At 33.3% G+C, this 25109-nt stretch overlaps 2 protein-coding genes across 5 annotated transcripts in view; one reads left to right on the top strand and one right to left on the bottom strand.

The window, feature by feature from the left end:
* The window catches only part of LOC148612375 (contactin-3-like), a 22514-nt gene extending 18339 nt beyond the window's left edge, over positions 1-4175 (bottom strand). Inside the window, exons 1-3 of one of the 2 annotated variants that reach the window (XM_088593746.1) lie at positions 3778-4175; positions 658-744; positions 83-177 (exon numbers count right to left, since the gene is read on the bottom strand). In XM_088593746.1, the coding sequence (XP_088449872.1) occupies positions 83-177; positions 658-724 (162 nt within the window). In that variant the 5' untranslated portion in view covers positions 725-744; positions 3778-4175. Of the gene's footprint in view, positions 1-82; positions 178-657; positions 745-2673; positions 2693-3777 lie in introns of those variants that run through there. The other variant, XM_088593747.1, reaches the window with a different exon arrangement.
* On the top strand, positions 2920-25109 carry LOC148612374 (dnaJ homolog subfamily C member 9-like). 3 transcript variants are annotated; one of them, XM_088593749.1, is made up of 6 exons: positions 2920-3151; positions 7894-7928; positions 17981-18133; positions 18760-18879; positions 20165-20379; positions 23899-25109. In XM_088593749.1, the coding sequence occupies exons 1-6, from the start codon at positions 3126-3128 to the stop codon at positions 24100-24102; spliced, it is 753 nt and encodes a 250-aa protein (XP_088449875.1). In that variant the 5' UTR covers positions 2920-3125; the 3' UTR covers positions 24103-25109. The 3 variants fall into 3 exon arrangements, with proteins under 3 accessions (XP_088449875.1, XP_088449874.1, XP_088449876.1); XM_088593748.1 differs by lacking the exons at positions 2920-3151; positions 7894-7928 and adding an exon at positions 12859-13051; XM_088593750.1 differs by lacking the exons at positions 2920-3151; positions 7894-7928 and adding an exon at positions 13282-13308.

Here is a 25109-nt window from a genome sequence, read left to right as displayed (position 1 = left end):
ACCATTTGTAAAACTGAACAAGCAACGACTTGATTCAGACATATCAAAGTAATCTTTCCTAGAGAGTGCAAGAGTGTCTTACCAGACATGTTTTGTCGGCTTCTTCGTAAGTTAGTTGGGGATATAATGAAAACAAATAACAGTTCACATCAAACTGAGTCCAACCAAGTGGGCATTCTACAAAAAGGTTTTGAATAATTAGTTTCGAGCTGTCAGTTGAAAAGAAAACATTATTCATAACGTCACAAATTTACATATTCGATATTCGAGACTACGGGGGAAAACAGTTAGATCACCATTTTGTTAGAAGTATGACATATTTTTACCAGTTCTTAATTATTGCAAGAATCGATCACAAAAGACTTAAAATCATTTTTTATCATTTACAGGAGATGATCACCACAAAGACTCTGTATATCTGTTTATCCAGGAATCGATCACCAAATACTTTGCCTATTATTATTCCGGAATCGATCAAGAGATGCTTTGCTTATTATTTTTTTCCGGAATCGATCACAAAATACTTTGCCTATTATTCTTCCCGAATCGATTACAAAAAGACTTTGCCTATTATTTTCATGGAATCGATCTCCAATATACAAAAATATTGCCACAATTTACACACGTTGGCCGAGAAAATGTTATTTTTGTTCTTACCTGTTATTGCCTGTCCAAAAACTTCAGATTTCAAAACAAACAAGGAAAAAATGATAAAATATTTCATCTTCAATTAACGTTACATGGCTGAAAATAGATTTCAAAAACTAAAAGTACATTTACCAACATAAACATAAATATAGATATAAAGTCATGCAATAGTGTTCAAAATATATTCGTTTTTGTTTTATTGTCTAAAAATCTTATTTTATTTGATGTTCAAGTTATTTATACTATCAGTCATGATAATGTGATGTCCCTTTAAATGAGACATTAAGCAGAGTTAAATGAGACACCGAGAACAGGGTTACATGATACATCGAACAAAGTGAAATGAGACATCGAGTAGAGTTAAATTAGACATCGAGCAAAGTTATATGAGACCTCGAGCAAAGTTTTATTGGTCCCTTTAAATGGGACATCGAGAACAGGATGTTTTTTTCAAATACTAGCCTCACTAGAATAGGTGGAAGGATCAGGGAGGGATGCTTAGGCATTGTTTGTTATTTTGACTTTAATAATTTAAAGATAAATTATTCCCTTAAATACTTGCCTATCTCATAGGACAGTTTTATTGTTTTTTTTTAAGGAGACATTCAGCAAGATTCTGTTTACGTCTTCCTCGTAACAGATTCCGGAAAGTATAAAGTCTAAGAAGGAAAGCGTCAATCGTATCATGTTGTTGGAAAACTATCCCCACGTGGTGAACAAAATATGAAGATACCAATGAACTTATATAATTGTATTGTGATAGCGTACGCTTTCAATCATCTAAGCGCGACGAGATATTTATAACGTTGTGGATATACTAAATATGAAGATGTTTGTCAACCGTAATAGGCGCTGCTCTAGATAAAGTGCTTTCAATGATTTTGAGCATCACAGACCATTTAAACGAAATTTTTTGTTCGTGTTTTGTCCGTTAACTACTTTTTACATCTGCAATGTAATGTCTGACGTCAATAAATATCAGTAATGTATGCTGTTTAGTTATTTTATGTAAGTCAAGGTCCTGAGTGATACCACTACAAAGAAGTAAGACCTACTAAACTTCTCTCAGTTTTCTCAAATTTCGACATTTTTATAAACTCGTGTAAACAAAAATAATGTATCAATTTCTATCAAAAATATTACGTAAATGAAGTATGACTCGATAGAACGAGTGTTCGTAAAGCTTGTGACAGGAAGTAGAAAAATAAAACTTAAGTATGAGAACCAATTGAATCGAAGTCTAATACATTCTGGAAACAATATTTCAACTCTATTTTAATATGGTTAATTTAGTTTAGACCCGGAAAGTGGATGTTTTGTTTGGTTGTCTCCATCTCCCTCTCTCTCTTCTTCTTCTACTTCTTCCCTTACCCATTCTTAATCTCTCTCTCTCTCTCTCTCTCTCTTACTTCTTATTAAGGTTATTAGGAACAGCCTTGTCAAAAAAAGTAGATTTTTTGTTTTTGTGTTCGTCTGTATTCCCTGTATAATAAAACCGGGTTTGCATTTTCCTATACATTTTAGAATTGTTGTTTGTGCCACTTGTCCATGGTCATAATAGTGAAATGAATTCAAGTTTATAGAATATACATGTATGATTATTTAGTATCGGGAACCATTCGGGAAAGCGTTAGAACGGGTATTAAAACATGAGCCAGCGGTTTTCGTATGGTCAAGTAAAAGTAAACATTAAGTGGCAACAAAAAGTATTTATCCCATTTTGTTTTCAAATCAGACATATGAATAGGCAATGAATAGAAGGGTTCAGGACTTGATCAGAGAAAAAGGGGTTCCAGGCTATTTTCGGCCTTATTTTGCACGCAATTAACATCATTTTCCGACTAATAGGCAAGCCATTGATGACGTACAGCGGCAAAATAAATACATCCCACTAATATCTGCATTTTCAAATTGTTTAACGCGCTATTTTGTCTAATATGTAGTTAAAACAAAATGATATCTATAACAGTTGAATGTGTATGAGAGTCGACAAATACAGATGAGAAAATAAAAAATGCAACTTACAAGTGAACTTTTCTTTGTAGAATGAACTGCATAAACTATTACTTCAATATGTTAATTTTTGATTAACGAATAAACATCAAAGATTTGTAAACATTTTTTTTTCCCAAAAATCGGTATTTTCAAGTTGGATTTGCTTCTCAAATTACCCTTGTTTTTACCGTTTGAAGTAAAATTAACAAAGGGTATTTAACTCTATACGCTCGTTACATGATTTGATCAGGGAATGGACATGCAGGTAAAGTTGTGTCATATTGGTTTAAAATTTGGGCTGCTAGAGCTAAGTTGTCGTGTACGCGTTGTTGATGTTGAAATAAAGATGCGATGGAAATACTTGGACAACGTCCCTATCAATAGAAAAACCGGACAGAACATGCATATGAAGGCAACGTCGACCCTGTAACGCGAAGCAATAATCCAACTGTACAACCTATTTTTGTACCATCATTCAGTACATGAAGATTAAAAATGAGGGTTTTATGTGAGTATTTCAAAATCCATGTATTATTATTTGGTGAGATGTTTGAAATTTCTTTATTTTTCCTTTATCGATTGCAACAATCATTCAGTAATACTGCGGTGGAAAAGGCAATCTCCACTGTTTACACAATGACAAATGGAAATTTCAACGTGCGAAGAAATGCATTCTTAATTTACATGAAGCAAATAACTTTTTAAAGTTCAACCTATGTATAGGCATATATATTTATGGTAATAAATTAATTTGGTTCGGGTGAAGTCTAGCTGTTAGAACTTTTGGACCAACTCCGATGTGGCGCTGACAATAGCATATGTGGTGAAAAAGATAAATAATTCAGATAATAAAAGCAACTAATCTTACTGTTTTGTTGCTTGTTTTTGTTTTGTTTTTTTTTTTTCATAGTAATTTTGTTTGTTTAATTTTGTTTTTGTTTTTGTTAAAAACACTAGCTAAATTATCTATTACTTTTGATGTAGATTTATGATCTTTAGTCGTACAGATACAAACATTATTGGTGTACCAATACAAATTAAGGGTTCTTTTCTTGTCTTATTTTCGTCGTTTCAACAAACTTGTATTGAATACACTTCTAATTTCTTGAAGGGTAAATAAAGAAAATGTCTTACCTTATTTTTGTTTATGACACAATTCCATTTTCGAATGATTTCCGCTCTATTATCAGAAGCTTGTTGCTCATCGACAGTCGTTACCGGTTGAAAGGTACATTTCCGCCAGGCATTGATATGTCTTTCTCGGTGGTCTGGTTGGCTTGTACGTGCGTTCTGTAGAATATCTAGAAGGATTGTTTTTTTTTTATTATTTTAATTTGTTTGTTGTCTAATTTAGAGAAATTTATTTTTTGTCCATATGCGTTTGATTTTAAACGTACCAACAGCACAGTGTTTTTGTTCGACAAATAAGCGTTCTTTATCACTATTTGTACTTTATGCCTCAAAAATCTTGGAAATCTAAACTGTGTTGTAGTTCAAAATTCACAGTGGGCAAATCATCACCCCGGTACTCTTTAAATATATCATATTTCCTGGTCCGTCGCTTCAGCGTTCACATTGAAATTGTAACATTTCGTCTGCCTAATCTGTAGATTTGAATACTCTATCAACAAAGTTATGTGTACACGACCTTAGATAAAAGTGACCAATAGTATCCAGCTCTTTATCATTTATCTGGCTAAGATAAAAACAAAATTGATATATCTCTGGTAGTCACTACAGGTACAATGGAGTGTGGACCTTTAAAATGTATTACATGATTGAAATAATTAAATGGACATCGAGTGATAGAACGAATAGCATATGCTGTATTTCGTTTGGACTTTTTTTTAAGTTGGGTGTTTTTGAATTCTCCCGTTTGTTATCGAAATATAAAATAGTGTGTCTTTAAATGTGAAGGCGCGTGTCAGTCGTCGTTTTTCCATTGTAACTCTTTGACTTACGACTTCCTTTTGGGGATCATTTTCCATTCTATAATATAAGCAATACTATGATGTCCGTTTCTATTGTTTCTCCATAGAGACTAGTCTCAAGTAGACTGTTACCAAAAATATGCCTACGTAACCAGTGTGTTTTATGTTCCATGCATTAGTCTATTTTTTTTTCCAAATTTCATATTTTTTTTTATCACCAGTGTTGATCAAATTTTATTTAGTAGCAATTATGTATGATTAAGATAAGGAAATTTTATGTATGTGTCAGTTTAAGCATTTTTTTCTCAGTAGTTTCCATTTTCTATGCAGTGCATGTTGCATTAATGTTTTCTGCATTTTTGTCATTATCTCCGTTTTCTTTGTTCCGTCTTTCAGTCACGACTTTTGAGTTTAATAGGGTCGCTATAACCACAAGGGCTTGCTCCCACTATCAAACATGCAGTCGGACTAGTATTCGTGTTATATTCTAGTCGGTATGCATATATGATAATGGGAGCAAGAGTAATCAAGGGAACCAAGAATGTAATCCAGGGACAAAGACCAGACATGGAAAGCAGACAAACACAACAAAGAAAATAAAATAATCAAAATAATACATACAAAAAAAAAACGAAAGTAAATTAGAAACTCGGACTCCACTTAAAACTGGGAATATGGACCAGGTGCACTGGTTGTGGTAAGCGTCCTCTGCTTTTCTAGAAAAAAAAAACACCCGCAAAAGACCCCGTGTGATTGAAGTGGTTTGACGGGACATCAATCCGCCACTAACCCTAACAAAGTACACATTAGCACACGATGAAATCAATTCAAAGGAAGTCTATGTCCAATGTAAAAATAGGGAACATAGAGTATAATGTAAAAACAGAGAAACAAACCAAGCAAAAACGTTTAACAATATTCATAGGAATACTGGCGGTTACCGACCTGCTAGCTCCAGACTTCAACTGAAATTTGTATTAAACTCATTGCCGAAAGTAGCTACATGTATATATACTGAATTATTCTGTATCTTGACCTTTCTGTCTCAATTTCAATAAAAAAAAATCAAAGCCTTAGAAACAGTACACGGGGACAGGCCTTTATATGATTCTCTGTTTATTTTTAGATTGTGGTATTTTCCAAAGTGCCAGCTAGCGAATGACATTTTGTAAAGCTTTTACATATGCCAATACACGGCTGCATGCCACGATATACGGGAGGGTTATCATAACACAAAGCATTTCGTTAACCTTGTCGGATATGATAGCATGAATATGTCAGTATTTATGTTACATGTAGTTCGTGCCTACGTCGTCGTCATCTTCGTGACATGTTCAGGCAAAAATGTCAACCAAACACGTGTATCAGTGTTACACGGTTGCTGACAATATATATTTTTTAATTGCAAATTATTGGACTTTAAGTTACAGGAATCAAAATTGTTGGTCAACTTGGTATAAATAAGCATGTGAGGTCATCGATTTTATTTTTATAATCATATTTTTTTTTATTTGCATATATATTGTTTTTGTTTTTTGTTGCTGTTTTGTTGTTTTTGTGTTTGTTTTGTTAACTTTTGCAAATTTTCGGAAGATAAAGGAAGAAAAACTAAATACTATTTAGGATCATGACTAACATTGATTAAAGATTGTTGTTTAAAGTCATTACATGCTTATATATCATAAATATGACTTAAAGCTTTTCTATGTTCAAGCATCACTGCTTATGACAAATGTCACTTAACTAGTAGTACTTAAAAATCGTTCAGATTTTCCTCAAAATTCCATGTTTATTTGAATTCTTATTCAATATATAGTAGATTTGACCTTTAAAGTGTTGTTGTTTGGTCAACATCTATACATATTGAGGACATGCATTCATGAACGCTGAAATTTTAAATGAAAGTGTTGATTTACACATTAGTACCCTAGAGCCATGTTTATGCAAGATTTTTATGTAAATTTTGCTCCTCAGATAACAATCTTTCAAATATTTTTATTTTACATATCTGTACTTTAAACATGGACAGTAAATCAATAAGGTAAGACAAGGTCAAAGAGTGCTGATCCGTTAAAGAGTAATCAAAGGAACCAAGATTTGTCCGGAAAGAATATAATACAAGGATAAAGACTTGACAGGGAAAATAGACACACACAACAAAGAATACAACATATCCATATCAACACGTACAAACAAACACAATTAAATAAGCAACCCGAACTCCACTTAAAACTGGAAGCATGGACCAGGTGCGCCGGTACGGTAAGCGTCCTCTGCTTTGCTAGAAGCATCTGCCATATTACTCATAAAAATGAGGTTAAGGTTAATACATGTAGGATATTGGAACAACAAAAAACATTAGGTAACTAAAATAATACATACAAAGTAACAAAAGCAAATGAGCAACTCGGACTCCACTTAAAACTGGGAGCATGGACAAGGTGCACCGGTAGGGTAAGCGTCCTCTGCTTTTCTGGAAACACCTGCCAAGTTGCTCATAAAAAATCAAATCTGGGGTAGACGAGGAGGAAAGAAAAACTATGGCATGGTGATTAAATTGGTTCTCATGGTACAGATGGATACACCATAACGATCTACAAGTGCATGATGACGACCATAAAACTTTTGTAGTCATGACTTAAATCTTGTAGCAACATAACCCTGTTGTAAGAAGTTGTACACGGTTCTAAAGGTTCGGCAAGCTCTTGCATAACGTAAATGGGTTGTGATATGATTAAAAATCCATACGCAAGATGATGAAATCATGTTGACAAAGTATGCTTCATTTTGTGCATAAATCCGCGAGCAATAGGTAAGACCAGAAGAATGCAAAGAATGCATTTTATGTGCATATTCTTACATATCAAAAGCAGAACTTATTCCTAATAACGAATGAGTGTACCAAAACGCGTATGTAGACATTGCTCACGCAATTTTTTTAAATGCGTTTTTCTATAGCGCTACACGTATACTTAGTCTACATAACCAAGCGTTGTCGCGTTTTTCTACTCGCCTTGGTCAAGTTTTGCTTCGTATGCATTTCTAAGGGTAACTTGTTTTTAGTTATTTCATCTTAATTTTCGTTTGTTCCATATCGTTTGCTTTGTTTTTACAAAATGAAAACATTACCATTTGGCCGTTGCTATGTATATCAAGAGTATTTAGCATTAGATTGAACACATTACTAATTAATATTGAAAATTCATATACTATGCACACATAGGTTATTATTATATAAAATATAAACAAGTTTAAGAAACCATTAACCAGTCGCTCTGTAATTTGTGTTGATGTATTATGAATGTGTTTGTTTTTGCAGTGAGAAGACATTACCATTGGGCTGTTGCTATGCAGGTCAGTTAAAAAGTTAAAAAAAAAAAACCAACCATATATATATGTTTACCCTACCGGTGCACCTTGTCCATGCTCCCAGTTTTAAGTGGAGTCCGAGTTGCTCATTTGCTTTTGTTACTTTGTATGTATTATTTTAGTTACTTAATGTTTTTTGTTGTTCCAATATCCTACATGTATTAACCTTAACCTCATTTTTTTATGAGTAATATGTATGAATAAGGTTTATAACATACTAAGAAAAAAATATGAACCCTGTATATAGAACATAATGAAGTGCATGATTTTCCCACACTCTCAAGCAGTAAATGTTACTTCTTTTTTACCAGTTTTGCATTGCATGGCATACGAATGAAAACAAACATGTATTGGTTTCCAAAGATTAGACAATACCGAGTTGCTCAGTGCATGATATGAAAAAGACTATTTGTTCTAATTCCTTCAGATCATTTTTAGTAACGAAAAACACAAAAAAAAAAAAAAAATCAGATTTCTGTTAAACAATATATTCGTACGCTTTAACGTCAATTTATTGGAATTCCCATGGGGACCAATTGTGCACCACTTATTGCAAACCTCTTTCTGTACTGTTACGAATCACAATTTATGGTAGAAAAAATAAAGACCCTTTCAAACTGCATTTTGTAGAAGAATTAATAACTCATTAAGATATTTTGACGATATTTTGCTCTAAACAACGATGACTTCAATATTTATATTTGAATAAAGAAAATATTGTAAAAAAAAAATCCCCGTTTTTTTTTTTATCTTGTATTCATATCGATAATGATAAACTTAATCCTAACCATACCACAAAAGGGATGATTTTTCATTCCCTGTCGTCAACTATCCATTTTTAGATGGTGATGTCCCCCTGTCACCATCATATGGTGTATAGGGTCTCCTGTATACGAGTTTTGCTGTTTTGTCGGTTTTGCCGGCTTTTTCCCCTAGACTGTATAGATCTGAAACAAGTTTCGGAAAATCGGATTTTTTGTAAAATGTTGCTATTTTTACGCACAACGTCCGGCACAAATTTAGATCTATATAAAAGGCTTTCTTTTGTGAAATAAAAAATAATTTTCTCTACTTTGTAAAGGTAGAATGAAAATGATCATAACTTAAAGTTTTATATACATGTTTATTACAAAAGAGAATTCCAGACCCAATCAAGCGCCTAACTGTTACATGCTGCTCTTCTTTGGAGTTTTCTTTAAATTTTGAGTTAATTCTAATACATAGTCACGTAAAATAAGGAAGTGTGTGAAGTTTTGTGAATTTTTTTTTCGGGAGATTATACTTCAGACTTTTTTCATACTTATAAGACTTGGAATATCTGAAATTTAACTTAAACATGTATATATGTGCATTCGTCTTCTGGGCAATTAGAGAGAAGTAAGGCGGGATGATTATGATTAGAACTATCATTTTAAATACAACAACAATCTTTATTCTCATAAACCACATATTTGGTACAGAGACACATAATATAAATACAATACATGCTATACAAAACGATTTACAGATAAGTTAGACACATTATAGTACTGATGAAGTTAGTTGGGAGGACTCACTCTTTTGTTCATAATTTTAATAAATTTACACAAATTAGTCAGACTTTTATATCTTTCGTTGACATTGTTGCTCTATAAGCTCCTTGTTGCTATACAGTTTTCTCTCTGTTGCAAGTGATGGACATTTCATAATATAATGGTATTCGTCCCCTATTTCTAAGTTAAAAAGACTACAAAAACTATTTTCTCCACTGATATTTTGCCAACGACCTGTTTCCATTGGTAATCTGTGGTTAACTGTTCTAAATCTACACAATATTAAAGAGTTTTTCTCATCGAGAGTTTAAAAATATTCTTCAAAACTAAGAGTGTCTTTATAAATCCTATAGTTTACAGTTTTCGCACCAATTTTGACACTTTCGTGCCAAGATTGTCTGTACTGATCAGTAAAACATAGCTTAATCTTTGATTTTAAACATTCAATGTTCAAAACATTTTGCGTTAACCAAATATTTGATACCCCACACTCATCTTAAGTTTCTCTAATACTCTGTAACCACTTGTCTCATATACATATTCAGCATCAGTTTATAAGCAATACATGAGATGTTACACTGATTACCAGCAAAAAGTTTTGATAAAAAAATACACCATTTTCTGTTTAACATCTACAGACAATGGGAAGCGAGCAAGTGAGCAAGTTGTCTCTCTCTCTCTCTCTCTCTCTCTCTCTCTCTATATATATATATATATATATATACATATAAATGTCTCAGAATGTGACGACTCTATTCGCTACACTGTTCCATCGGATCAAATTGATACAGGGAAGATACATAAACGTATAGAAAGGTCGGAAAAATTTCCAACGATGTTAGAACTGTCAAATTTGCGATGCAAATTTTTGGCCGTTCCCTCCGCGGGACTCGAACTCGTACCGCTGTGACATCTATGGCAACACCGCCTGCACTAAGTCCAACGCCCTAGACCAATCGGTCAGCTAGGCTATATAAAAATATAACTTTCGCTGGCCGGGTCATTCCTCCTCGTAGGATTAATCTAGGGCTGTAACTTAGTACACGATGTATGGTAGTACGGGACAGTTCATTTTAAATGTTATTATGTAGGATAGAGGATCAAATTAATGATGCATGTCACAACAAATCAATATTATACAAACGTCTCAGAATGTGACGACTCTATATATATAAACGAAGGCGTGGAAGATTTAAGATTCAGTAATAATTTACAAAACTTCAAATGAACTTTTTCACACGTATATAAATTGGTAAAACCTCAGATTTCAAAACCATATAAAAGAGTAGGCCTAACAACTTTGTCGAAAAGATCTAAGTGACAGGAAATCGTCAGTCCATGAAATTTGCCCTTCTTCAATATCTCGTACATGAGTTTGTCCTCTTGTCAGCCTATACTTTTATAGCCTTTTTGAAATTACCTGTTTTTGTTAAAAGTGCTCCCAAATAGATAAAGTTCTTGACAATTTCTATGTCCTTACCAGCATACTTAAATGTGACACGGGTAGGAATTCTTACAGTAGAAAAACATACCATCATAGTTTTTTGTACAGTTTCCAATTAGAACAATTATCATAAAACATATCCAACTGATGTTGTAGCTCTTTATTAGATTCTGCCATCAACGCAGTGTCATCTGGATACAATAAAACGTACAACTTGAGGTATGCAACTGAATAACGTTTGATGTCGCTACTTATAGATTCTAGTCCGACACAATTATGGCTACTAGAAAACTCTCTAAGTCATTTAGAATAAGGCAAATAAAAAGGGGGCATGTTTTCCCCTTGCCTGACACCATTATCACATGGGAAAAATCAGTCCTACAATTATTATAAACAATATTCGATTTGATATTTTTATACATGTTTTATAAATAGATATGTATGTTTTGCAATTATAAGTGCTACGTTTGCACACTTTATTATAAGTTTACTCATGCAATTTGGCAAGTCATTTGATGCCATGCTGATGATTCCAAACCTCTTAATACGAAATTTATACCATAAAAATCCTTGGTAGAGTTCTAAGTTAAAACAGTAATTAACCAGTGGTATGTCATAATTTCAGGTTCATACTGTGTAATTATAATCCCTTTTGGGATTGAGTGTCCGGGGCTGATTTGGCCGCCCACTGAACTTTGAGCTTTATCATTTGTGACTTGTAATTGTGTTGTGTACTGTTTCAATATTGTACTATTCATCAATAGTAGTTTTATAACCTATCAGGCCTAACTCATACATTTAGTTTTGTCCATTTGTAAAATATTGATTACCGGTCGCGGTGTGCTTGATTGGTTGTTCTATATTAAAATGCCTTTTTATGAGACAGATGGCACTCAATTATTGTAGGTTGGTCAAAGAAAAGCAAGGGCATTTTCGATATGTTAGGTTATACTTGTAACCTTAGGTCCACTAAATGTACATGTAATTAAAAAAAAACATTGGACGGCCAAATCAGAACACAGCTCCGCGGACACTAAATACCAAAACGGATTTAATAACTGTTTAATTACAGTATGGCAAGCCGTTGTGGAATTTATTACCCATTTATTAGTATCATGGAAGTATAATATCTAGATATTATACTTCCATGTTAATTTCAATAAATCATTTATTGATATCAATAAATGAATGATTGATATTAAGGATTAATTATTGATATCAATGAATTGTAATTTATTGATATCAATTAATATTTACCTATTTATTCACATTTTATAACTAAATGTTGATATCAATAAATGATTTATCAACACTTTAATAAATGTTTATTAATAGTTATTAAATCATTGATATCAATAAGTAGATGAATTTTTGACGCGTTGATAAAGAGGGTGCCACTACAATTAAGTGATTTAATCGTGGTCAGAAAAGTGTTTGTAATTGCTTATTTTATTGGATATTTGCCTGGCATGCCTAATCCGGAACAAGATTTAATGACACGTTAATCAATATTTATCAACATGTTCAATTTATTGATATCAATAAATGATTTATCAACACGTTAATAAATATTTATCAACATGTTACTAATTCCTCTATTTATTGATATCAATAAATCAATTATGCACATGTTGATAATTATTTATTCACATGTTAAATATTTATTTATATCAATAAATGGGGTATTAATTGCACAACGGCTTGCCATATTACAGGAATTGTGCCAAAATTATTCATTTTTTAAAGACCTGTAATTAAATTACAGGTCAAATGGTTATGGTATACGACATAAATAACTGAAAAAATACTCATTTAAGTCAAGCAGATATTTATGGTTGTTTGCTTTCTTTTTTATTATACGTACGCTACTCTATCGACGAGAGCAACGTTAACCCAAACAGAGCCTCACCAAGAAAAGTTATATTTGAGTTAAGCCCCTTTATAAAAATTTTCAAAGCGCGCCGTTTTCAGTTAAAAAATGAAAACAAACTGTCATTGAGTGTCAGAAGAAAGTGTCAGAAGAAATCCTAACAGAAAAATGCCAGGGCTATTAGAAACATGTAAAAAACTATTCAAGACAAAAGACCTTTACAAGGTTCTCGAAATATCTAAAGATGCAACAGCTAGTGAAGGTATTTAGAACAATACTCGATGTCATGTTGCTCGATATTGTTTTGAATTTCGGTTTTTGTATGTACACAAACAACAAAACAAACGACTCTTGATTTCAAGGCAAGAAATAACCATGATGTTGACTGGGGCATATATTATAGAAAAACCTGACGTTTATGATAAATAGATTGACTTATTGATCGATGACGATGGTTAATGCCCAAGCAGCAGTGATAGACCCTTTTGTGCTAACTGTAGTATACTCACAGTATAGTCAGTATGTACACTTCTGTTAGGAAAATTCTTCTGTTCTATCCATGCCCTACCTTGCAGAAATGTATACTGAGCATGCTGATCAACTTACCACAAAAGGGTCTATTTAGCTATATCCAGACGCTTCTATTAATTTATCACAATATCTTGTGTGGCGAGATTTCAGTATTGTAATACTTGCCAGAGCCACTTGCCCCCCAAAATTAGGTCATTTAAAACATTGATATCACAAAAGCAGGGGGAAGCTACAGCCTTATACAGTGTGGGAAACCACCGCTTGCCAATTATGAGAAGATGTGTAATTTGGTGAGTTCTCATTAGCTGACACTTGTCAATTTGGCGACCATCATTTGATTGGCGAGTTCCAAGGACTCCACTAAAAACTGGGAGCATGGACCAGGTGCACTGGTAGGGTAAGCGTCTTCTGCTTTTCTAGAAACACCCACTGAGTTGCTCATTAAAAGTAAAGTCCAGGGTAGATGAAAGAGGAAAGGAAAACTATGACATGTTGAACATATCAGTTTTCATGGCTCAAATGGATACACCGTAATGATCCACGAGTTCATGATAATGGCCATAAAACTTTTGTAGTGATGACTTCAATCTTGTAGCAACATAACCCTGCTCCAGGAGCCTATTTGTTGGAATTCTAGTGCGATACAAAATGTCTGCATAGTCTCAGCAAGTTCTGGCATAACGTATGAGTTGTGATATGAACACTCCATACGCAAGTGCTGAAGGGATTTTGCCACAGATGAAAGTAAAGTTGACAATTTTGAATGAAAAGTCATCACGTTTGTTGTAAAGTTTGGTCAATAGTTTTCCTTTACCATTGTTTTCTAAGTGTAGGTAAAGATATGAGGCTGACTTCACAGTGTCTGTAGTATCCTTTATCTCAAGTTCTCAAAAGTAGATCAAACAAAAACGTTGATATCATGAAGGAAGGTGGAGCTATGACTTTAAAACTCCTGATATACATCCTTGGACCATTTTCTGATCATTTTGAAACAAATTTTATGATATTTCAGGGTTTGGAAGAAGGAGTTGAATTTCAAATGAGGAGGGAGACCGCCAGCGCCCTTGAAGGGGGGTGGTATGCAGTCAGGAGTCAAAACCAAGGCATATAAAAACATTGATATCACAATTGCAAGGAAAGCTACATCTATAAAACTCCTTACATACACACTTGTACCATTTTTGATCAATTTTAAACAAATTTTATGACGATTGATTGGGTTTGAAAAAATAAATTTGAATTTTAAATGAGGAGGGAAGACCGCCTTTGAAGGTGGGACCAGATAGAAAATTTGATAAGAGATCAAAGTCTCGAAGTGAGGTATTGATCAAAACGAAACTTTGAAAAAGTCTGGAGGCAACTTGAGGTGGGATATATTTTTTTTTAAACCATATGGGTCAGAATACCTACATTTATCATGATGAAATGTTGAAGTGATGGAAATCGTTTGCCATTTATAAGGAAAGCTCAACATCAATGAAATGCATCATAGGTAATCATGCTGTATATTGCCCCACACAACATAGTTATCGTACTTTGTAAAATTGAGCGAGATTCCAATCATTGCTATATATAAATCCTTGGGTCCATCCACCCTTAATCTTGTTTGCATTAGTACATGTATCTCTTTGTTCTATTTCTTTTTCGCCTTGAGTCCATTTGCCTGTATAAAGGGGATGAAGTTGATTATATAGATAGACATGTATTTAAGGCAGTGGATATTCGACCCAACCCAGTGGACTATTCTACCAGATCCAGTTGAATTAAATCTATTATGGACAAGCTATTCAAACAGATTAAAATACATAAAGTTAATTGCACTTTACTATCAAACAATCAAGATACTGATATTATTTACATGTATGTACATGTAGGTAATTTATTTCATACCTCCGAACTTAAGAGTTTTTAAGCTGTACTATATCAGAATGGACAATTTCGCAGCATGTTTGGAAAAATTATGGGTTATTCTGTTTTAATGTATGGATGACACCCCTTACATTGAAGAGCTTTTTTTCATTTGACCAAGTGTGTTATGATAATACATCTAAATGTACACATGTTGAAATTACTGCTACACTTTTTTGCAGTACAAATTAAGATTTTACAGAGGAATTTCATGAATTATGAATTTTAAAATTATACTTTTAAAAGTAACAAATTGAGATATTACTTCTAGTATTCTTTGACAATTACCACCATACACATGTAGTTGAACTGTCATCTAAATGAGTGTATCATTAATACAAGTGGCTTCCACATGTATTTTGTTTACATGTACACACCCCACATTTTTTAATGGATCATAGGCAATGAAAAAAAAACTGATATTCTGGCTGGCATTAAAACAATTCAAACAATCCTTTGTATTTGATTTTAATGTAATAGTGTCGCTGATGATCATGAAAAGTTACTCCTTGAAACATGTGTACAGTATATTAAATTTGGCAATTTTATGATTGGTTTTGTATTCAATGGGCTTTAAGGGGTAGGCATGGTGAGTTTTGACACCATCATTGGTCCTGTAGCCCTGTGCCGAGAACCACAACGTGATTTGAAATTTTAAGTGGTAGTCCTTGGGGCCACATAAAGTAATTCTTATAATCTTATTGATCCTCAAGACAGGACTGTGAAATGTTTTGAGGACAATCTAATTTATCTATCAAAGCGTCCTGTGGGCTACCTAGTGAGAAAAAAAGTTAGTGTCAAACCCCGATACTACTTGAATTAAGAATTTAAAAAAGAATGAGGTTAAGGTTAATACATGTAGGATATTGGAGGGTACATTACACAACATAGAGAAACCCTTGTTTATGTAGTGAGCATTGCAAAAATAAAACTACAATTATTCTCATGTGAATTATATATACATGTATGAGTAATTTGAGAAACCACACCATGTTCATTGTGAAAGAGTAATCTAGAGGAACCAAGGGTCTAGCAGAAATCAAAAGAAAGCAATCCAGGGACAAAGATTAAACATGGAAAACAAACATACACAACAAAGAACATTAAGTAACTAAAATAATACATACAAAGTAACAAAAGCAAATGAGCAACTCGGACTCCACTTAATACTGGGAGCATGGACAAGGTGCACCGGTAGGGTAAGCGTCCTCTGCTTTTCTAGAAACACCTGCCAATTTGCTTATAAAAAGTCAAGTCTGGGGTAGACGAGGAGGAAAGGAAAGCTATGACACGATGAACAAATCAGTTTTCATGATGCAGATGGATACATCATAATGATCCACAAATTCATGATTGCAACCATAAAATTTCTGTACTGATGACCTCATCAAAAAGGGGAAATATAAAGTTGTGTGAAAAGGTACATTGTTCTTTGATGAAAGGCATTTATTCAGAACTATATGTATAATTTGTAATAAATATACTTTTTTCTTTTCTTTCTTTCCCAAAGCATTAGGTCTTTTCTGTATTTATGTTTCCTGGATGTTGAATGATTAATTTTGGCTAAGGAAGTTATGTCATCAAAACATTTTTAGAGCTCATAATAGCGTACTTCCTTTGTAAGGCTTCAAGGAAATTTCTGATCAAGTCACATTTTGTTATTTATGTGCATACACAGGATTATCATTTAGAAATGATGATGCAATGGTAGTTGTTTACTGTGCATGTAACTAACATGTGATGTCATCTTCAATAGTTTATGACCTACAAAATGTATGAATTCAAATGTAATTCTAAAATATATCTTGTCCAGGGTGTACTATTTACGATAAGCTACGACATGGGAAATGTAAGGATATTCATCTTGTCCAATAAGCAGTAAGATTTACTTTTTATATTTACACCAAAAAATGTACAGTGGTACATGTAGCTGCCAAAAAAAAACCCATTGAAGAATTTGAAGTAACTGAAAACAATGTTAGAAACTTAATTTTTGGTCAACATGGACCCATCATAATTTTATGTGGACTGCACTGTACATTTCAAAGCAACTTTAACAAATTTCATCATAGACCTACTTGATTTTCCTTAGACTCAGTCCGTAGGTCTACTGCTAATTTCTTTCACTGCGAAAATACAAGTTTGTTATTTTTGGCCGTCAAATTAGAACAAGGTATTATTTGAATTGGGAACTATTTTAGAATTTAGAAGATGACAAAATAATTTTTAAAATTATTCTTTTCTAAGGGGGTCAGTCATACTGGCATGGCTAAGGGGTAAGGTTAGTTGGATAACAATAGGCAAGGCTTACTAACCCTCCTTCGAGACTAACCCCTTAGTAGGGGTGAGTTTTATGAATATTTTTTTTTCTTTTTTTCTTAAATCCAAAATAATTCCAAATTCAAATAATGCTTACATTTGTAATTTTAGCTGTGTATCAATGCAATTACAAGTTGCAGGGGTTAAACTTAGTATTTTGTCTAAGGTCCAAGACTTAAATTTCTGAACAAGGACTATTGTAATTCCATTTACTTACATTTTTTGTAAGTCTGCGACCTTAAAACCTTTTCATTTAGATCTTTATTGAGGATTTATGATTTCCCTCAAGTGAACGATAGGTTTGAAACTTGGAAAAGTCAAGGGCCTTCTAGTCATGTGAGTAAATTTGAACCCCTGAGGTTAGTGCCATGCATCGTTGTTGTCCTTGTGTTGTTACAGGTACATGTAAAATTTTGAATGTTTAATTTTTCAGTGAAAAAAGGTTATCACAAGCTTTCACTTAAAGTTCATCCTGACAGAGTAGAAGACAATAGCAAGAAGCATGCCACAGAGAAGTTCCAGACCATGGGCAAAGTCTACTGTATTCTGTCAGATAAAGAGAAAAGAGCTGTCTACGATGAGACAGGTATATACATATGTAGTAGAGATTTTACACGTACTACATGCTGTAATATATTGTTGACATTGTGAAATGACATACTGTTGCTGCTCAGTTACTGACTGTCTATTAAAGTGTACAATGCATATCTTTTTTATCATACCAAGCAGATTTTGAACAAGCGTTTTTTTTATACTCCAACTAAATTTTTATATCCCTTATTTTATCATTTAGTCATTTTATGTGTTTGTCCCTCAGAATTTTGTCACAGTTATCTTGGCCTCACATTGTTAATGATTTTGATTGCTCTCTGATGTCAACTTAATGTTTAGTATAAATAAATACTGTTTATTAAAAATAATAATTTATACTAAGACAAATTGGAATTCCGATTTGCCCTAGAAGGATTCCGGATGGTCCAGGATTCCAATTTGCCCTGTAACATATACCTGTATATATACCTTCATGTAACTACTATGGTAGTCTTGAAATACAAACCTGGTTTCACTGTATTTTCGTTGATAGCATTTGGATTCACAAATAGTTGCTTTTTTCTGTAATTTGTATACATGATGAACAAAAATTCTGTTGCCACATATTTCTGACTGTAGCTATGCCATAATGTCCTATATTTTGACTTTAATCTGCTTCAGGGGAGGTTGATGATGAAGATGATGTATTGACACAGGACAGGGATTGGTATGACTACTGGAGATTACTGTTTCATCAAATTACACCAAAAGACATTAAAGATTTTGAAAAAAAGTACAAAGGTATATATATATTGTACAAATTACAATGATAGAGTTTCTTTCTCATTAAAGGAATTAGGGAGCCTGTAACTTCCCTGCTGTATCTTATTTATATGGTTCAGAAAATATGTAATAGTTATTATTACTCTATATTGGATAATTAACTTTAGACTGATTTTTATAGTCAATTTCAAAGTTTTAAAACATCTGAAACTAATATCTGTAATAAAAATTTGATCACTCTATTTGCAGATTTACAAGTGCTTGTTTTTATCCTGAAATGTATTGTTTAATGATATGGCACTATTGTCATTTTGAGTCATTGTCTATGGAAACTTATTTCTTAGTCGAACTGAATTGAATTGAACTTGAATAACTGTAAATATATATCTATTTTGATCAATTTTAACAGGGCTTGGTAATAAATTGTTAAATATAGCTCTGGTTTGTTTTATCAGTTATTAATCAGGTAAACAAGGGGCTTCTTTAGGGTCTATATTGCTGTCAACGAAACAGTTTAATTTAGTTACTTTATTGCAGTTGAAAGGTTCTGACTGATTTTGGAGGATGTTGCCCTGACCGTATAAAGAATAAGGGACCAAGAAAGCAAGCACATACATTATACTTCAAAATTTGAGACCCATTGCTTTTTTTATAGTACAAAGGGGAACAACTTAATTACACAGCTTAAATTATTTGCTATATAATTTAAATGGGGTTGCTTTATGATTTTGATCATAGATCCTGAATATATGTAGAAAATACAGATTCTTGTAATCTTGATTATTTAAGGAATGTTTCAATTTTTTGAACTGGTTATCAAGTATGACGTGTTCAAAAATTGAAACATTCCTTATAATTTAATTTCTAATGGGTGACGGTCCAAACTATGAATAATTGATTTGTAATTGAAACATTTTTTTGTTTTGGAATATCTGAATCATGGAGTGCGGCTAAATTCAGACCAGGTTATGCAAGATAACCTGGTTTGCCTAAAGAGAACTAACCAATTAGAAAGCTTGTTACAGATCAAATAAAATTGTGTCAAATAATTTAAACCCTTTCAAGTGTAGTATTAAAGGTTTATTATCACATTCACTCATAGTCAGAATAATTACGTTGTGTCAAGTAATTTTTAATAAAAATCTAAATTGAAAGATTTGTAAATGAGGTACAGTGTTCATACTTACCTTAAATGTTTATACTTCAACATTTGTGGTCATACCAAGCTGTGCCTGCAGAATGTATTTATTGAAGATCTAGTTCAAATTCTAACCAGTTTTCTGTAAATTAACTTAATGTGTAGGTTCAAAAGAAGAGGTAAATGATCTGAAAGAAGTATACACAGAACATGAAGGTGATATGGATTTGATAATGGATACTATGTTGTGTGCTACTGTAGAAGATGAACCAAGGTTGACAAAAATATTAAAAGATTTGGTGAAAAAAAATGAAATTCCAGAGTTTCCAGCATTTACGAAAACTACCTCCAAAGCAAAGCAAACAGTCAGGAAGCGTAAGGTAATTATCATGCAACATTGAGGTCAGACAGTAGTTTTTCGCGTATAATTTCTGACATAGTTGAAAGTATTCAGCATAATGAGATCTATCTCTGGTCAAATTTTGGTTTTAAATGTTTAGCCATGTTGGAATTTAATGTTATTTATTTCAAAAATCTTCTCCTCTGACACTACTTGACCAATTGAAACCAAACTTGGTATGAATGTTCCTTGGGGTATTCTGCATAGAACTGGTGTGGGGATTTTTGATCCATCAAAAAACATGGCCACTGTTAATAAAAATAGAACTTAGGGGTCAGACGGTAGTTTTTCACATTTACATGTATCTCCAAAACCGTTAGGTTTAGCCAAATTCTTTCAATAGCTGAAATGATCCATATTATTAGAACTACAAAAGTCTCCAGGGATAGAAGTTGTCAGATGACTTATTGTAAGAGTTATTGCCCTTGAAAGGGGAAAAGTGACTTTTTTATTTCAGTTTTCAGTCAATACCTGTATCTTGAAAACTATGATAGATTAAAAGAAACTTTCAATTGTTGAAAAGATCTTATGGTAAGTTCTACCAAAGACTTCTTGAGTCAAAGTTGTTGGACAACTTCTTGTTAAATTTATTGCCTTTGAAAGGCAAATTTTAAACAGTTAAGCAATTCAGGCTCCTGGGAGCCTCTTGTTTACTTTCGTGTCTGTTTCTAGTATCGAGATACTATATCACTTCTTATTTCTTGGTGACTAAAACTGTTTCTTCTCTGAAACTGATGTGACTATTGATTTAGAACATACCATACTTCAAATAGCTAAAATTAGGCTAGCAAATACCTGGTAAGAAATAAAAAATAAATTCCTACTACCAGCCCCATATTTTTGTGATGGTTGGATGAGAATCTTCCATTTAAGCTTATTTGGCCTTACAGACCACATCATGAAACATGTAATACAGGTACATATTTATCATGAGAAATTTAGAACTTAAGTATATGGTTTGAAATTAGTAATACATTGGTCTTGTGAATGAATGTCACCTTTATATTTTTTGCCCTGTGCAGGTCCGGGTGTTAAAAGAATAGGCATGCAGCAGCGCTAAGCTTGTCGTATAAGGCGACTAAATAGTGCTCAGAAACCTAGCCGGGGGCTAGGCGCTCTGCCCACAGAGCAACTGGGATGTGTGCCCCAGGTGGTGGAATGGGGTACCCCTGGCGTGTTACATGCTGGGGTTGTCAGGCTATAATACGGAAAACCTGACCGCAAACCATAGTGGTGCACCGTGTTGGGAAAGATGCCACGTTCCTCGCACGTTAAAGAACCCTGCTGTGGTATTCGATAGGAGTAGGAACCTTTGCGCTCCGCCACAGGAGGCTAAATTGCCCGACCTTACCCATCCCCCCCTTTTTCCAGTGGCAATCAAAATTTGTCGACCCTACTGTCCTTGTGTCCCATCCTTTTTTTTCATTCCATGTTCATTTTATCATCCATTTCATGTTCATCGTCTGAATATAGCTGAAATATTGCTGCTCGGACGTTAAACCCCAACAAACAAACAAACAAACACCTTTATATTGATGAGATCATGCAGTTTTTGTCCGTGCAACAATTTGTCTTTGGACATATTGATTTAGTCTGTCTTTTCTTTAATCTATGTAACTTTTTATAGGTTTTTATTGTGAAATATACAAATATTAATATTGGAAATTCTATTATGCTGTACATGTGTTTCAAGGAGCAACATCTCATCAGCAGTATTAAAATCAAAAACGCCTCGTGCAGGTCTGGGTGTCAAAAGAATAGACCCGCAGCAGTGCTAAGCTTGTTGTAAAAGTGACGTAATAGTGCTCAGGGGGCTCTTTCCACAGAGCAAATGAGTTGTGTGCCCCAGGTGATGAATTGGGGTACCCTACTGTGGTATTCTCTCGGGCTCCGCCACAGGAGGCTAAATTGCCAGACCCTACACACTTCTCCCTATTTTCAGTGGTAATCAAACTTTGTCAACCTATTGTCCTTGTGTCCCATTCCATTTTTCATTTTATCATCAATTTCATGTTCATTGCCTGGATATAGCTGAAATATTGCTCCTCTGGTGTTAAACCCCCAACAATCAATCAAAATCAAAAATTGTAAACTGTGAAATATTGTGGCAGTTTTAGCTGTGAGACTAGTAATGCAAATATTAAACTGATAATATTAAACTGATCAATATTTTTCTTTGAAGAACATTATGTTACAAATATGAAACTGCAAGAAAGCAAATTAATCATAGAAGCTGCAAAAAGAAAGACATCATGAAAATTTCCTGATTTACAGTGCAAAGGAAAGTCCAAAAATTAATGTGCTGTGCATAGTAATGGGATGGAGATAAGAAAATTTGTCTGACTTGTCAAGCAGGCAAAGTTTTGCTACAACTAAACTGGCAGGAAGTGAAGTTTACTTGCTCTTACAATATATTGAACACAAAAAAATTACTAAAACTCAGTGGCCCAGCAGGTAAACTCTGTTTGATTTTGACTTGCTTATTGTCAGCAGGAAAATGCTGTTTAGACCTTTGTAGTGTAGTACTATCAGTCTGTCAGTCCATACTGCTTAGAATTATAACTCTAATAGACTTTGGGATTCAAATAACTGTTGATGGAATGTTTGTCTTCTTGAAAGGACCATTTTATTTGCCTGGCAAAAATTTTGGCAGGATATATTATTGTATACAAATGTCCAGTGTCTGTCTGTCCGTCATAAACATGTAGTGCCAAAACTTGAGAACAACTTATCCAAGTTTCATGAAACTTAATATAGTTGTTTCTTATGATGGTATACTTTTTGGTAAAAACAAGGGGGATGTTTTTTCACATGTTGCATCGTATCTCAGAAACTATTATGATTATTGCATAAAACTTTACACACTTGTTAGTTATATTAATCTGAAGATCTGTATACTTTTTGGTGATGATTCTTTATTTTATTTTTTAATTATTGAATTTTTTTAGTTTCTTTGTAAAAAACATGTTCTTAGCAATCTTTGTCAGTCTCTTACATAAACTTCTTATTGAGCGGGAATAAGGAATGATTTGGGATGTACTTTGCATGACATCCTGTACAACCCTGTGTTACTCCAAAACATTCATTATTTTTTTTTAAAGCTGTTTATTGAAATTCTTGTTCCGGTAATTTGATTTTGTATTTGTTTTTGACCTACCAGTAAATGAGTTTCAACAACGAGAAAAAAAGGGAATTGAGTGCTTATAAGCTTTGACAACTTCTTTTACATATTTTATTTTTCCGACGCATTTGGTATAGTTTCGCTTTTTACCCTTTTGACACTCTTCCATGGAAACATGTCACCTGATGGCAATTCTGTTTCCCGATTGGTCAAATTCTGATTACTTAATGGCATTTGAAAAAACTGTATCGTAATTATGTGCCATGTGTTATGTTCTTGAATGAAATGTAGAAAATTATAATTAAAAAGAACAAGATTTTACTGCATTGGCTATCATTTTTAAAGATAGTACTTGTTATATTTATATCTTTTTTTTAGGCCAAAGAAGAGGAAGGAGAAGCGTCAGTTGAAGCAAAAAAATTAGGACTTGGTGAAAACGATGACTCTCTCAAATCATTAATTCAAGCTCGTCAACAGTCTAGGAAGCAACAGATGGACAGTTTTTTTGCTGATATGGAAGCCAAATATGCTGAGGCAGATAAACTTAAAACAAAGGGGAAAGGAAAGGCAAAGAATAAATGAAAATGTGTGATTTGTTTGTCAAGACTTTTATACCACTGATCTATTATAGAAATGGTTTGGGTGTTTACATGTATGACCATCTGTCTGTCTGTCCAAATGTTTTTTTTTCTCCAAAGTTGCTGAATTCAGTTTCTCACATTTTCCAAATGCTTGGAACAATTGATCCTGATGTATGTGTGTTTAGGTTTAATGTAAAGCATGCATGTACTCAGAAGAAGGATGGTTATTCTGTTATTAAATTGTTTGTTTTTCATCAGATCCATTTTCTTTTTGTTTCTTTTATTGAACGGAACAATGATATATTTAGTACAAAGATTAACATGTTGACATGCATGTTTCCTCGTAGTTTTAGTTCTTCAAGACCTGGCAAATGGTACAGGAATTTTGTTACTTTGACATCAGGGGTTGTTATTGTTGGTCTCTTATTTCAAGCTGTGACGAAGTCAACTTTCTGTTAAATGAACTTCAATATTTTTGAAAACCTTTTGCTTAGCTAGGAATGAAAAATGTGATCATAAGCTATGTATGCAATATCAAAATATTGTATTGTTTATGATGAGGGATGGCAAAAGATATGAAATTCAATACTTGAGTACTTGGTCATGATACTTTCAAGTACACAAGTACTCAGATAAAACTTCATGGTTATATGAAAAATATTGTTTTGTTGGGATGCAGTATTTTTCTTATTACATTTTATACTGTAAGTGTAAATTATGAAGACATTGCTTAACATCTCAACAAAAGACATACAAATTATACCAGAGCATTTTGAACAGGGAACTTGATGGGTGAACTATGTCAAAATGTTTTAAGTGTGAAAGGGTATCCAAATACTTAAATGATAATTGAGAACTGGGTTTTCCGAAAGAGTACTTAAGTATTCGTTGCCATCCCTATTAATGATTCTTATTACAGAGTAAGGGTATCATTTAATTTACCAGCAGCTCATAGATTTTGTTTGTTTGTTGTTGATACAAATGGTATTGTATTAAATATTAATTGAA

The sequence above is a fragment of the Perna viridis genome, chromosome 7, assembly GCF_037379345.1.
Source record: "Perna viridis isolate PV_CMFRI_1.1 ecotype Kerala chromosome 7, ASM3737934v1, whole genome shotgun sequence".
Taxonomy (NCBI): domain Eukaryota; kingdom Metazoa; phylum Mollusca; class Bivalvia; order Mytilida; family Mytilidae; genus Perna; species Perna viridis.
This window is presented reverse-complemented; position numbering and strand designations above follow the sequence as displayed.